At 44.3% G+C, this 13,628-nt stretch overlaps 2 protein-coding genes across 2 annotated transcripts; one reads left to right on the forward strand and one right to left on the reverse strand.

Annotated features, from left to right (window-relative positions):
- The first annotated feature begins 3,243 nt into the window (after positions 1–3,243).
- On the forward strand, positions 3,244–6,527 carry LOC123044641 (uncharacterized). The gene is made up of 5 exons (XM_044467441.1): positions 3,244–3,505; positions 3,743–3,889; positions 4,008–4,083; positions 4,277–4,478; positions 6,060–6,527. Exons 1-5 carry the CDS (start codon positions 3,479–3,481, stop codon positions 6,157–6,159), a joined length of 552 nt encoding a protein of 183 aa, XP_044323376.1. The 5' UTR covers positions 3,244–3,478; the 3' UTR covers positions 6,160–6,527.
- On the reverse strand, positions 6,468–10,969 carry LOC123044640 (probable pyruvate, phosphate dikinase regulatory protein, chloroplastic). Its single transcript, XM_044467440.1, has 4 exons — positions 10,360–10,969; positions 8,561–9,197; positions 8,387–8,483; positions 6,468–6,870 (listed from the first exon to the last, which is right to left on the reverse strand). Exons 1-4 carry the CDS (start codon positions 10,897–10,899, stop codon positions 6,783–6,785), a joined length of 1,362 nt encoding a protein of 453 aa, XP_044323375.1. The 5' UTR covers positions 10,900–10,969; the 3' UTR covers positions 6,468–6,782.
- Between the last annotated feature and the right edge of the window lie 2,659 nt (positions 10,970–13,628).

Here is a 13,628-nt window from a genome sequence, read left to right on the forward strand (position 1 = left end):
TGATCTTCACTTCAAATTGATTTTGGGTCTTCCTAGCGAAGTTCTTGAAGATCTTTTGGACCTGCGATTTATCATCAAGAAAGAGCACCCACATAAATCTTGAAGAATCATCAACAATGACCAATCTGAAAGAGTTACCACTGAGACTCTTGTAGGCGTGGGGACCAAAAAGATCCATATGAAGCAACTCGAGTGGTCTTCTCGTGGTCATGATGTTCTTCATGGGATGACTTCCTCCAACTTGTTTTCCTGCTTGACAAGCACTGCAAAGTCTGTCCTTGTCAAATATAACATCTTTAACACCAAGGATATGATCACCTTTAATAAGCTTATCAAGATTTCACATGCCCACGCGACCTAACCTTCTATGACACAACCAACTTTTAGAAGATTTAGCAATTAAGCAAGTTCTAGGTTGAGCCTTTTTAGTGAAATCAACAATGTATAGATCACCTCTATGTATACCGGTAAATACCATATTATGATTATCTCTTCAAAACACTTGGCAATCTACTTCACTAAATAGGACATTGAAACCGAAATCGGCTATTCTAGATACGGAAAGTAAATTATAGCCAAGAGACTCAATGAGCATAACATTTTGTATGGGGCTGTCATGTGAGATGGCCACCTTACCAAGGCCAACCACCTTATCCTTTGAGTTATCACCAAAAGTTACATACTTTTGATGGCCGTCGTTTTCAGCAAGCTCACAAAAGATATCCTTGTCTCCGGTCATGTGATCGGTACATCCACTATCAAGAACCCATTCCTTTCCTCCAACCATGTAGCCACGAAGGTTAGCCATAAGACCAAAGTGTCTCATAGACTCATCGAGATCAAGGTCACTATCATCATCCTCATCATGGTATCCATGTTCAACATCGTCTCGTGATTGATCATCACCTAGAGAGAGTGATTCATTAGATTTATGATCATGACAATGTGCATCTTTATGAATTCTAATGACTTCAGAGATGATGTTACTAATGATTCCAACATCTCATTTGGCACGCATAAGGTTACGAAGCTCAAATAGACAATCACCAAACTTAGGATCATTAGGATTCATCTTATTTAAAGCAATGGATTTTTGAAGAATCTCATCTAAAATTTTCAAGGAACAGTCTGGAAGCGTTCCACAAGATATCTCCATATGGTGTAAGCACATTCAGGAGTAGGTAAGCATACAATCAAATTTCTAGGCAATCCTCTAATGATAAGATTGATAGTTCTAAGATTGTGAATCATGTCAAGGGACTCATCAAGGGTAGGATGCAATGGATCAACAAGGAGTGCACAAGGGCTAGTGATGTACTTGTTCAATTGATATTTATTGAAAATCTCAAGCATCTCATTTTTTCAATCATTATAGACCTCTCCATCAAGCATAGGCGCTCTACATCTAATACTCCCAATCGTAGACTCATCCATCTTCCTCCAATGATGATTAAACCAAAGCAACGGAGACCAATGCTCTGATACCAATTGAAAGTGATCGAGAAGAGGTGTCTAGAGGGGGGTTGATTAGACACTCAACAAGCAAAAGTAGCCGTTTTTAAGTTTTTCAAGTTGAGGTGGAGTTTTAGCACAAATTTAAGCATTCACAATACATTTCAAGCAAGCATTGCAAGAGTATAAAGTTTCGCACGAACGTTGCTGCGAATAAGCTAGTGTTCACACGCGAACACATCATCGTGTACCCTCGACGCCTGGGTGATGCACCGCAGCTCACGTCGAAGGAGACCCGGCCAAAAACGATACACACACAATTCGACGGGCGCTTTTGTAGACCCAAAACCCCATACATCCGGGAGGGATCCCGTCATGACGTGCGGCGGCTATGGGTTGCCCTAGGTCGACCTGATCGCCCCTAGGGCCTCGTGGATCGTTGCCTTCCTTCACAAAGAACAAACGAAGAACGAAAAGAAGAGCAAAGAGAGAAGGTAAAAGATAAAAACTGATAGATGGATTTGTTTGACTGTGTGTTGTTTTTCAATCGGTCGTCACCTCTTGTCTATATAAGAGACGGATGGACTTCCATACAAGAAAAGGAGTTGCCTTGTTGTCCAGATCATCAAAATCTAACCAAACACGGTTCACGACCTCCGGGCCGGATGTCCGGCTGGAGGCCCAGATGATCCGACCAAGCCCAGCTTTCTGATAGCAGCACATTGATCGGGTTGTAACTTTTGCATACGATCTCCGAGTAAGACGATTTTTATAGCACAAGATTTTTCGAGGAGCCATACAACTTTCATGTTGAAGACTTTCGATTTGAGGTCATCTTGATGGGGTTTCGGGCTGTTTTCTAACATGTACAGGAGAAAAAGTTGTCCGGGCGTTCGGACATTTGTCCAGATTGTCGGCCTCCACCCGGATCATCCGGGACTGGTCCCAGATCACCCGGTTTCATTGTCAACCTTATGTTGCCTTAGTCGTTCGTTCGGCCTCTAAACGGATGATCTAGGTCCCAGCCCGGATGATCCGGCCATATAGTGCTGCAGCGTGCAGTTTTTGGTAGTAACTTTTGCATATGACCTTGGACTTCGACGATTTTTATATCAAAATTGTCCGTTTCAACGAGACAGATAACTTTCATGTTCAAGCTTTTTTCATTTGACATCATCTTGATTAGGTTTTCTGCCATGCCAAAATCCGGTGTCAACACATACCCCCAGTTTTTCAGCAAAGCTGGCTCGTCGAAAAATGACTTGCAAGACTTTGCTCTAAAGACGATGCCAACACTCTATCGGCCATTTATATGTGCTTAGGGTGATAATTATATATCGGCCATGTCTTTGCTTACGACGGTAGTTATATATTGGCCACTTTGATTAGCAAGAAAATACAACTAATCGAATGTATGGTGATGTAGTAAAACCCTGGCATGATGTATCGCTGGAACTTTTATTTTCAATGCGCATTGTATGGGAAAAAATTGGAACCATGCACAAGAACTGTATATAATTAATAAGAGAAATAAACAGGTTAAAATTTTCACTATACTAAAATTACACTTTTATAAAATCGATTCTAAATTTTATAAATCGAGCAGGACGTAATAAAATCTTACTACCAATCTATTGAGACCTAGATGGACCCCACAAGAGATATACTAGTACTACTGGTGTAATTTTATAAATCGAACAGGACGTAATAAAATCTTACTACCAATCTATTCCGTCCGTGGGTGCCCACAAAAAATCCAGCAGTATATATAAGAGAAGCGAAGCTGTACTGTGAACATCATCTTCTCTCCATGCTCGCGGGCAGAGAGAGAATCTAATCTTTGGTCCTCAACAAAAAGAGCAAAGTGACGGTCCTTTCCCTCCGGTTCCTCGTTTTTGTAGTATTCCGCCATTCAATTCTCCGCCTTCCCGAGGGGCTACCATAACTCACTCAGATACAACAAAAGAGAAGACATACTCCTGCGGGAGGCAGCTGCGTCTGCGTGCACGCCGAACGTCACCAAGGCATGGGGGACGCCGCCTCCAACCATCCCGTAAGTCTCTTCCCGTCCAATCTTCTGTCCGTCAATCGGCTCTAGTTGCCGCACGGTGTTCTTGCTTGCCCCGGCCAACTGGAATCGATTTGGATCTTCCACGGCGACGGCGCATGAAGTCGCTTGCCCTTTTTAGGCTGTGATGAATATCTCTTTGTTTGGTTGAAGAACTTCGGTTTCATCGCCGGTAGATAGGTTCTTGCTTACAGGACAATAACACTTCTGCTCCTTTTTTAGGTTCTTGCGCGGTCGAGCTCGGACGCCGGCCACGCCGCCGGGACCGGTGGGTTCATCGCCCTCGACGTGGCCGCCCTCTCGTCGCTCGCCGGCGACGGCCCGGAAACGACGCCGGCAGCGCCGCCGGCCTCGACCCCGAGGACACCTGTAAGTCTGTGCGAAGCTGCACGGCGGACGACGGCGATATGCGCGTCCAGATTTCTTTAGGCCGTCGTCCTAGAGTTCGATACTATCCCTATCTCTAATTGTGCTGTGAACGGAACAGAGGGTGGTGAGGTCGCTCTCGCGGAAGGGGTCAGAAAGGAAGCAGGCCGACGGCGACGCTGCCACTGGCACCACAGGTTAGCCTGCCCAGTTGATAATCTGCCTTCGCAATTAGGACCAAAAATTCTGTTTTTTCTTCTTCTTGTATTTCACGAAATTACGACTCAATTGCTACTCCAGTTCCTGACCAGTGACACTGACGTTAACTGCACACTTTGGAGTTCTGACGACGAACGGGACTGACGTTGGGTTTGATCCGTTTGTGTGCAGGAGGCGGGGTAGGGACGGGCGAGAGGCCGCCGCTGTCCCCGCTCTTGGTCCACGTGGCGGCCGCCGACGAGATGCTGAACGGGCACCGGCTGGTGAACACGCCGGGGGGCGTCGGAACGCCGGGAGGGAAGTCCAGGCGGCTGGGGCGGCGTCCGGCGCCGTGGCTGGATCCCCGAAGGGTCGTCTTCCTCTTCGCCACGCTGTAAGAATCTTCTCCCCTTCCCCTTCCCCGTCCCTTGGTTTATTTTTTGCTGCTGCTTAGATCCAATCACAGAACCAGCCGGCAGCAGAGTGTCAAAAGTGTCAACTAGTAGAACTAGGCAGTGTTGCAGGCTCCTCTCTTCTGTAGTAATACGCACACGTTTCACTTTGAAATGAAATTTATTCTCTGGGACATGTTAGGCGACTTAGGGGTGATGGATCAGTGGCAGTACGCTCTCATTTGTCGTCGCCGCTGGCGACTTTTTGCCCCCAAAACCCGCCGTGCTTCATTGCCATTCATGGACAACACGAACCATCATTAGGCGGAGCTGTTAAGCATTCAGTGAGTGTACCTTGCAAGTTCACTGGCAGTTGTAGTACGCAAAGCGAATCCTGTTGGCGTCTTGTGGCGACAGGCACATCAACCGGACCTAGCAAATGCAACTAATCGGATCTGACGCGACGGCTCTCTTCCTGCTTGAAGGGAGCCGATCGTGGGATCATTATCGGCAATAATTCGCAGCGTCTAAGACGGGTCCTTCCCGAACGGTGATGGTGCACCTCCTGCGTGCGCTGCGTGCGGAAATCCTGCGCAAGAACGGCCGTGGTTTCTCGTTGCCAAGTCCCCGTTGCACAACTGGTTGGCACCTTCGCCTACGCCACGGTGATCGAGAGACGAGAGAGGGCGATCGACCAACAACCAGCCAATTTAGTACTGCTAGTATTTTTAGAAGGATGCAGATAGATTATAAAAGTTACAAGGCACCTTAAAAATAATATAAATTTACTACATTGAGACCCCCCAGACCATCGTACGACTACTAAAACCGCCGGAACAACCCGCTTCGCATTGCTCTTGCCGCTTCAATGCAAAGCCAGCTTGTCCTTGTAGATAACAACCGGAAAGTTTCTGTGCATGTGTCACTATTGAACCCTTTAATATATCTGAAGTCACACCAAATCTTGCCATCACACATGACGAGAAATTTCAACCTCGACGACCAGAGAGACTAGAGAAATCTATGCTGGAGCTCCGTCCACCATGTCCAAATGGACAAACTTGAGGAGGATCGAGCCCGAAAGATAAATTCAAAGAAACAGCGTGTTCATGCAGGGACTATAGATTATCCAAACTAAACTACTAGCCGGAACGGAGGCATCCGGATCCTAGAAGGGAGTATTCGCCCTAGCCGTCGCGGAGAAGGGGAGAAAAGGTTCTGTTGATCTGGAGTAGCCTAGTTTAGTATTTGTTTCTGAATTGGTTTTAATTCATTCACACGTGGTACTCCAGTGAGTAGTGTGACTGCTCTGCTCTGGCTGGAGTAGTGTTTGCACCCAGAGCATAGCTGTAATAGATACTCCCTCCGTCCGGAAATAGTTGTCATCAAAATGGATAAAAGAGGATGTATCTAGATGTATTTTAGTACTAGATACATCTTCTTTTATCCATTTTGATGACAAGTATTTTCGAACGGAGGGAGTAACAAAAAGGTGTCAGGAGTAACGTTCGTTGGTCAGCAGGGTCTTCTCCAGTGTTAATATCTGAACCCCAACTGATTTTTCCTTCTTCTTGTTTATGCAGGTCCAGCGTGGGGACCTTGATCCTGCTCTACTTCACCCTTTCCATGAACAAGATGGACAGCGCCGGGAGCGGCACAGGAGCCGACAGCGATGCACGGTGAAACACCAGGCTCATAGCGCAAAGAGATTTTCGCGTGTTCATCACAGCACAGGGTTTTCAACGTGTGGTCTGTAGAGATTGTGACGGGGACTGATATTTACCAGAATTCGGGTGAAAATCGTGTGGTGCTATGGGAAGGCACAGCAGAATACATAGCAGACGGCAGCGAAGAGATTAGGCCGGTTGATGCCCTGATGGAGAAGTTTGTGATGGCAGTTCACCCTTTCTATTCTGGTTTCTTCTGTTATTGCCCCCTTTTTTCTGTTCTCATTGTTCAAAAGAATACAAGTCGCTTTGGTGCGACGGCGATACACAAATAAGCATACTGCACACATAAGCATACACAAATATACACTGATGTTTTTGGAATAATTGTCTTTGCCTGGGTCATTCCTAGAAGAGGTTGTACATGACATGGGTGCTTGACTTGAAAGGAAAACTAAACCAATGAACAACCAACACATGACAGCACAGGCTATGATGATTTAAATGAAGAGCAGTTTTGACATGGCCCCCTCTTATTTTCTATGCACAATGACTAGTCTAATCGCGGAGTTGTGACACACAAGTACAGGATAGTAGGCTCTATAATTTCTGATTTCGCTTCGCTGCTGCAGAACACATTCATACATCCATAGCCAATACCTTTTCAGGCTCAACAGGAGTGTTAACCATCTCTGACAAAGAACCGTAGACTCGAATTGGAGCTACCCTGCAAGAACATAAACATATTCCTTGAGATATTCATTTCAATGCATACAAATTCAGGACCCCAGCTAAGCATCATACTCGCGGTGCAATGAAAACATCCTGGAGCATATCCAGGATATTTCAGAAAAAAACATGTGGTTGGACGATAGCTACAGCTGCCATGGGCTTGAAACCCTTTTGCAGGATACAAAGTGAGCAGGAGGCAGTTTGTTGATTCCAGAGACAGTCTTAAAAAATTCAATTTGAACTTTGTACCAAATGGAAACAAGATAACAAGAACCACAACAAGGATTCTGTGAGACTGTTGGCTAGCAGTGCGCATGCGCTCGCAACCCACCTGCGTTCCGAGTCCTGGACTCTACGCGGTGTGCTCGTGGTTGCTCCTCCTATCAAAATATGCCGCCAAGTGCTAGTCCTGGCTGGTCTCGGTTTTAAACAAGGATTATGTCAGGAGTATTTGTTGATTGAAAGTAGCGCCTTCCAAATTTATCTTCACTTTGTATCAAAAAGAAACAGGATATCAAGTACCACCAAACAAGGATTATCTAAGGAGTCTTTTAGTCAGCCCTTGAGCTGCTGCAGCTACCATATAGCCAGATTCCTGATCAGCTCAACCAGACTTCTGTTACCACAGGTCTGATTCAAGCTGGCCCTGGTTTGAAAGAGAAGCTACATTTTTGTAGAAGCACATCTGGTCAGAAATTTATCATCTACTCCCTCCGTAAACTAATATAAGAGCGTTTAGAATACTAAAATAGAGATCTAAACGCTCTTATATTAGTTTACAGAGGGAGTACTTTCAACCACGAATGCACAAGATAAGACGTGTACTTCAACCGGCAACCACAAAGTAGAAGGCAGCATACTTCCAAAAAACAAGGGTTGTCAAATTTGAAGAAACCTCATAATGAAAACAATAAATAAACAAAGGAAATGAAGATCAAAAGAAGAGTAAAAATATTGCTAGTTCATGATCTTACTGAAATTACTTTTATATGGCCTTCATATCGAATGTAAGAGTGAACACATCCTTGCACAAATGATTCTAGTGATCAAGCTTAGGAGGACAAATCGTTGTGATGTCCCATGCACCCTGTCTTAGCAGAGCTTTTTCAGGAGGATAAGGACATTATGGTCCACATCTAACCATTTTATACTGACAGAGAGTCCTATTTTTTGCAAGAAATATATTGCGCTGATTTTTCATTTCATTTTTCTAACAAACTCAGTTCAACCTACAATTTACTTAACAGACTAAGAATAGTTCAATAACTGAAAATAATTTAAGGAATGAAAAACTAGAGAACGAATTATACATTTATTTCCTGCTGCACTATACTGTGAACTCGTTATCTTTCAGATACAGAAGCCACCTAGAAGGTGGTCAGTGGTCACAGAAAGCAAGATGGTAAGAGCTAATAATAAGAAAGTCGGCTAAGGTACTGCTGACATGGCGCTTATCAAAGCACTCATACTTTACAAGGCGCAGTAGAATGGATAGAACATGGTGCTAGTACCGTTTTGATATGCGTGGCATGGAGCACTTCTGTTTCCTGTCATGATATATTCTAACAATGACAGCAGCCGTTTCCTCTACGGCTTTTCCAGTGACCTCTGCACGAAAAATATATGGTTATAGCGTGAGAAAAAACAAACTAGCTCTCCATTAAAGACGATGAAACTGATCTTACGGATCACTGGCCATGTTGGGTGCCGAACAAAAATTTGATTTGCATGGTCGAGCTCCTGCCTCACATGCTCCATTTCAGCATAATTGCTCTTCTGCCCATGAAATCCTAGAGTGTTTGCTCTCGTCTTTCTGATTGCCTGAAGAACCACGGGGTTTATCGTCAACCCAAAGATCTTATCCTGGTCGGTCTCAAATAGGGCCTTTGGAAGATCAATACCCATCACAATTGGGACGTTTGCCACTTTGTACCCTTTTTGTGCTAGATAAATTGACAATGGTGTTTTCCCAGTACGTGAAACACCAACAAGCACAATGTGTGCACGGGCAAGGTTCTGTGGCTGAGCGCCATCATCTTGTTTGATGGTAAAATCAATCGCTTCAATTCGTTGGAAGTAATCCTCAGAAAGTTGACCCTTTCGGCTAGCAGAGCTTCGTGAAATACCAGATGGAGCAACACCAATATGAGAAGCTATCGCGTCAATAGTAGGACGAAGAACATCGGTAGATGGAACACCCCATAAATCACAAGCCTTCTTAGTTGCCTCGGCCATTGAAGGATCGGCAAGGGTATATAGAAGCAATGCTCCTTCTTTTGCTGCTTGCCTTACTATCTCAATAAGGTTATCCATGTCATCAATCTAAAGAAAATTAGAAGCAATGTGTAAGAGATGCTGATTACTTCCAACAAGTGATGTGCAATTAACTTTTTCTTAGCCCATGCTTGTGCTAAGCATGGGTGAATAGTGTCAAATAACAGTTTCTGAACTAAGACTACAATCAACTGACTGATTTTGTTCAATAAAATGATCCAATCCAAGCAAACACGTAAAACAAAATAGTATAGCCAATTGGCACTATTTTGACCATGTCAGAACATCCCATCTACCTGGTGTAATGAGTGGCGAATATCAATTTGCACAAATAGAACATATAGATATGCATGAAGCAACTGTACAGTTCTCAATTTACACATAATACTCAGCCTTATTCAACTGCATGGTCCATTTTTATTTGTCAAATAAAATATGTTAAAAAGATCTATTGCGTAATTCATCTGTGATGGATTTTTCCTCCATTGGAACATGCGACAGGCTTTTCTTCTTCTTAGTATTAGCGTAATTCATGGGCAATACCAACTTTTGCAGAGTAAGATTGATATTGTAGCTTTCATTCTCGAATACTTCGTCCGTTCCTAAATATAAGTCTTTCTAGAGATTTCACTATGGACTACGTATGGATGTATATAGACGTAGTTTAGAGTGTAGATTCACTCATTTTGCTCCATATGTAGTCCATATTTGAATCCCTAGAAAGACTTATATTTAGGAACGGAGGGAGTACATGATAGTGTCATGTTAGCCCAAGTAATCCCCCAGCACTGAAATTCAGAGGCAAACCTTAAATGTAAGGATGAACCAAAGTATCCCCAATTAAACCACTCTGACATTGCTTAGGGGAATGCAAGCTACAGGTATAACAGTAATCAGTCTGAAAAGACATAATGTCGGTGCACAAATTATGAAATTAATCACAAAGCAAAGTTGCAGGGTTGCCCTGGTATGCCCATAAAATGTTCGATTTCATCTCTAAATTTGAACTCTATTTATTTCGGGCATTTTAAGTTAGTATTATTTTGTCTGTCAAGTTGTCATCGCGAAGTGACTACCTAATACCTATATGTAGCAAAGCACAAAAGCATTTTCCGGAAACCAGGCGTTGCACTGGACTGGAGCGCGGGGATCAAAATCTATTGTCACGAATTGAGATAATAGATGGCAGCGAAAATGATGGATCTCTTACCCCAGAAAACAGGTGGGTGCTTGTGGCACAGCGGCGGTCGACGAGGCAGTGCTCGAATTGCCCGAGCACGGCATTCACCGAGTGCTCCAGCGTCGAACCCGTCCCGTCCGACACCATGTAGATCGAGTTCCCCGCTGCCTCGCTTCCGACCCCAACCGCCTCGTCGCCATCGTCGTCGTCCTCCGTCGCTGCGCCCTCCTGCTCGGTGGGCGGCGGCGACTTGGTCGGCACCTCGAGCGCCGCGCTCGCCCGTATGACCGGCAGCTCCAGCCTCCGCCCGGACCGGAGAGCGCGCGCGCGGGACCAGTGGCTCAGCTGCGAGCTCGCGCGCGAGCGCGGCTGGGAGGGGGAGGAGACCGCCGCCTCCTCTTGCCCGGGCGCGCCAGAGTGCTCTTGGTCCGGTCCCGCGCTTAGAGGCGGGCCGGTGCCGGTGTCGGCGAGGCATGACGCGGCGGTGGGGGAGGGGCGGACGCCGTGGAGCCGAGGGGAGGGCGGGAGGAGCACGGACGGCGTCGCCGCGCCGAGCTTGGCGCTCATCATGGGGTCAGGCGATACACCTAGAGCACTGAGCAGCGTCAGACGTGTGACCGAGAGGAATTGGGTTCGTTTTTCGCAACGTATTTGAGTGCCGTGACGCGGTGGTGTTTGGCATGGCCCCAGCCCCCAGGTTTGGTTCGGTCTGCGAAAGACAACGGGGGCTGATGCCATGTTTGCCGCGAGCTGGTTTGGACTTTGGTGCAGAGACGGTTGGTCTTTTTCTTTCTTTCTTTTCTACTCCCTCCGTTCTTAAATATAAGTCTTTCAGATATTCCACTATGAACTACTCTCTCCGTTCCTAAATATTTGTCTTTCTAGAGATTTCAACAAGTGACTACATACAAAGCAAAATGAGTGAATCTACACTCTAAAATATGTCTATATATATCCGTATGTGATAATCCATTTGAAATCTTAAAAAGACAAATATTTAGGAACGGAGGGAGTACATACGGAGCAATATGAGTGAACTACACTCTAAACTATATCTATATAATCCATATATAATTTGTAGTGGAATATCTTAAAAGACTTACATTCAGAAATGAAGGGAGTAACTATTGGATCAAGTCGGGCTCATACATACAAACTTCAGCGTTCGCAACCTCCTGACTGCAAGTAGGAATACATTGTTTGTCTTTCGTGAATACACGGGATGCATATCATTCTATCAATAGAGGCATGAAAATACTCCCTCCGTTCTTAAATATAAGTTTTTATAGAGATTTCACTATGAACCACATACAGATGTATGTAGATGCATTTTAAAATGTAGATTCACTTATTTTGCTCTGTATGTAGTTCATAGTGGAATCTCTCCAAAGACTTATATTTAGAAACAGAGGGAGTACATGATAGCAACCATCGTAAAGCGAGTACACTAGAGGTGCTTACGATGGTGCTAGTGAGCATCAAGAGAAGGGGTTGCTCAGCCTTAGGTACAAGGGGATTAGGTTACATGTATAATGTTCCTAAGGCCTCTAGCACCCGCATTGGTCTAGGTGCGAGCTTCCTCCTGTGTGCAGCAAGCTCTAGGTACAAGCAGGAATGCATAGTTGAAAAGCCGAGTAAGCAACAAGCTCGCTCTCCCACACCAACAGATGAGCAACACCTAGCAGAACAACATGCATGAAAAAACAAAATCAAAACAAAACATTTTATATCAACTACAAAAGGTCTGGTGATGGAGTGGCCCCTCTCATTAGCATTCACTTTCTTGATCAGCGTCAAACAATCAAATTGCGGAATCATCTTGTGGAGACTTTCATCGAGTGCACGAGTAACAACACAACGAAGAGCTCCTGCAAACTCCGGTGTAGTGATACCATGAAAATCCTGACGACAACCCATCAGACATTTGCCCAAATGATCTCGCGCCACTACACCAACTACCGAACTCAACGAAGCTAGAAGATTGTTGCATCCACATTAAGGCAAAAGCAAACCAACCGACGATGAAGTTCATTTAGTAATTTTCTTTGAAAATGCACACCTAGAATCCTAGATGACTCACTCGATTTCAAACAATGCAGAGTGATCATTTCCACATAGGCTTCAATTTATACACAGACTCTCGATCCAATAACGCTTCTGTGCACTCTATTTATGTGGCATGTTGGTTTTGTGTGTAGGTAAGGGTTGCGACTCAGTTTATGTGGTAACCTTCGCGGACCCATTTGCACTACAAGAAATATGTCAATTTATGACCTTGACTATTGGTCACTGAAAGGTCATTATTTTCCATTTGCGACCTTTTTGTGACCAAAAACAGAAGGTCAAAAACTGGCTGTCGTAAACTGTGAGAAGGTCGTAGACGTTTACGACCAAAATATGTCTACTATTTCGTTTTGGTCACTAGCAGCCTCCCCAGGCCACGTAGGCATCCGACGTGGCAATCTGATGTGGCACAAGAATCAGCCCGGTCCAATTTGGTGTTTATATGGGCCGAGCCCATTAATTCAGCCCATTTATATTTTTTTCCTATGAATTTTTGTCAGCTTAATGGACCAAGTCCAACATTGCAGCCTTTTTTATTTTTGGCCCATGGCCTTCATTGCAGCCTTTTTATTTTTTGGCCCATGGCCTTTTTGTCTCAACAGTTTCATTTTTTTTCTTTTTTTGTCAGGGTCACATTCTTAATTTTCCAATTTAACGTAAATAAATACACAATATTTAAATTGGCACAGAAAACACACAAAATACTTTAAATATTACCAGTCAGTGTTGCTGCTGTCAATACAGAGTTGTTGCTGTACAAATAACTCTAACATACACTTTGCAAGCTCTACAAGTGTTATGTTCTTCAACAAGTGTAGCAAGTTGTACAAATAACTCTAACATACAATAGTGGAAGTCACAGTTACATGCTCCACAAGTTCTACAAGTGTTATGTTCTTTAGCATGGAGCTCCTTCGACAGCAATTATAAACTAGGCACCTGCTCTTCTTGCCACTGTGAGGAGGTGGATGCTCGCCATGGTGTGCTTGATGATGCACACGACCATGATCTTCTTGCCACTATTGCATCTGTGCACTCGATGATGGGGTACCAATGCATACAAGTAGAACAAAATTACCAGCATTAACCCACAACTTCAAGTACAAGCTAAGTATGTATCAAGTGACAACAAAAACAAGTTTATATGCTAGTACAAAATCACCATCATTAACAAATTTATATGAGAATGAAAACAATCATCAGTACTGGATTAAACACAATGCTATCTTCATATT

This window comes from Triticum aestivum, chromosome 2B (assembly GCF_018294505.1).
Source record: "Triticum aestivum cultivar Chinese Spring chromosome 2B, IWGSC CS RefSeq v2.1, whole genome shotgun sequence".
In the NCBI taxonomy this organism is placed as follows: domain Eukaryota; kingdom Viridiplantae; phylum Streptophyta; class Magnoliopsida; order Poales; family Poaceae; genus Triticum; species Triticum aestivum.

Bases quoted from the DNA above. Each gene is read 5' to 3' on its own strand.
- LOC123044641 (XM_044467441.1), top strand. From the start codon at position 3,479: ATGGGGGACGCCGCCTCCAACCATCCC. The intron at 3,506-3,742 runs GTAAGTCTCTTC...CTCCTTTTTTAG, and splicing joins ACGCCGCCTCCAACCATCCC to GTTCTTGCGCGGTCGAGCTC. The intron at 4,084-4,276 runs GTTAGCCTGCCC...GTTTGTGTGCAG, and splicing joins CGCTGCCACTGGCACCACAG to GAGGCGGGGTAGGGACGGGC.
- LOC123044640 (XM_044467440.1), bottom strand. From the start codon at position 10,899: ATGATGAGCGCCAAGCTCGGCGCGGCGACGCCGTCCGTGCTCCTCCCG. The intron at 9,198-10,359 runs GTAAGAGATCCA...AATTTTCTTTAG, and splicing joins GCACCCACCTGTTTTCTGGG to ATTGATGACATGGATAACCT. The intron at 6,871-8,386 runs GTACTAGCACCA...ATGTTCTTGCAG, and splicing joins ATGCCACGCATATCAAAACG to GGTAGCTCCAATTCGAGTCT.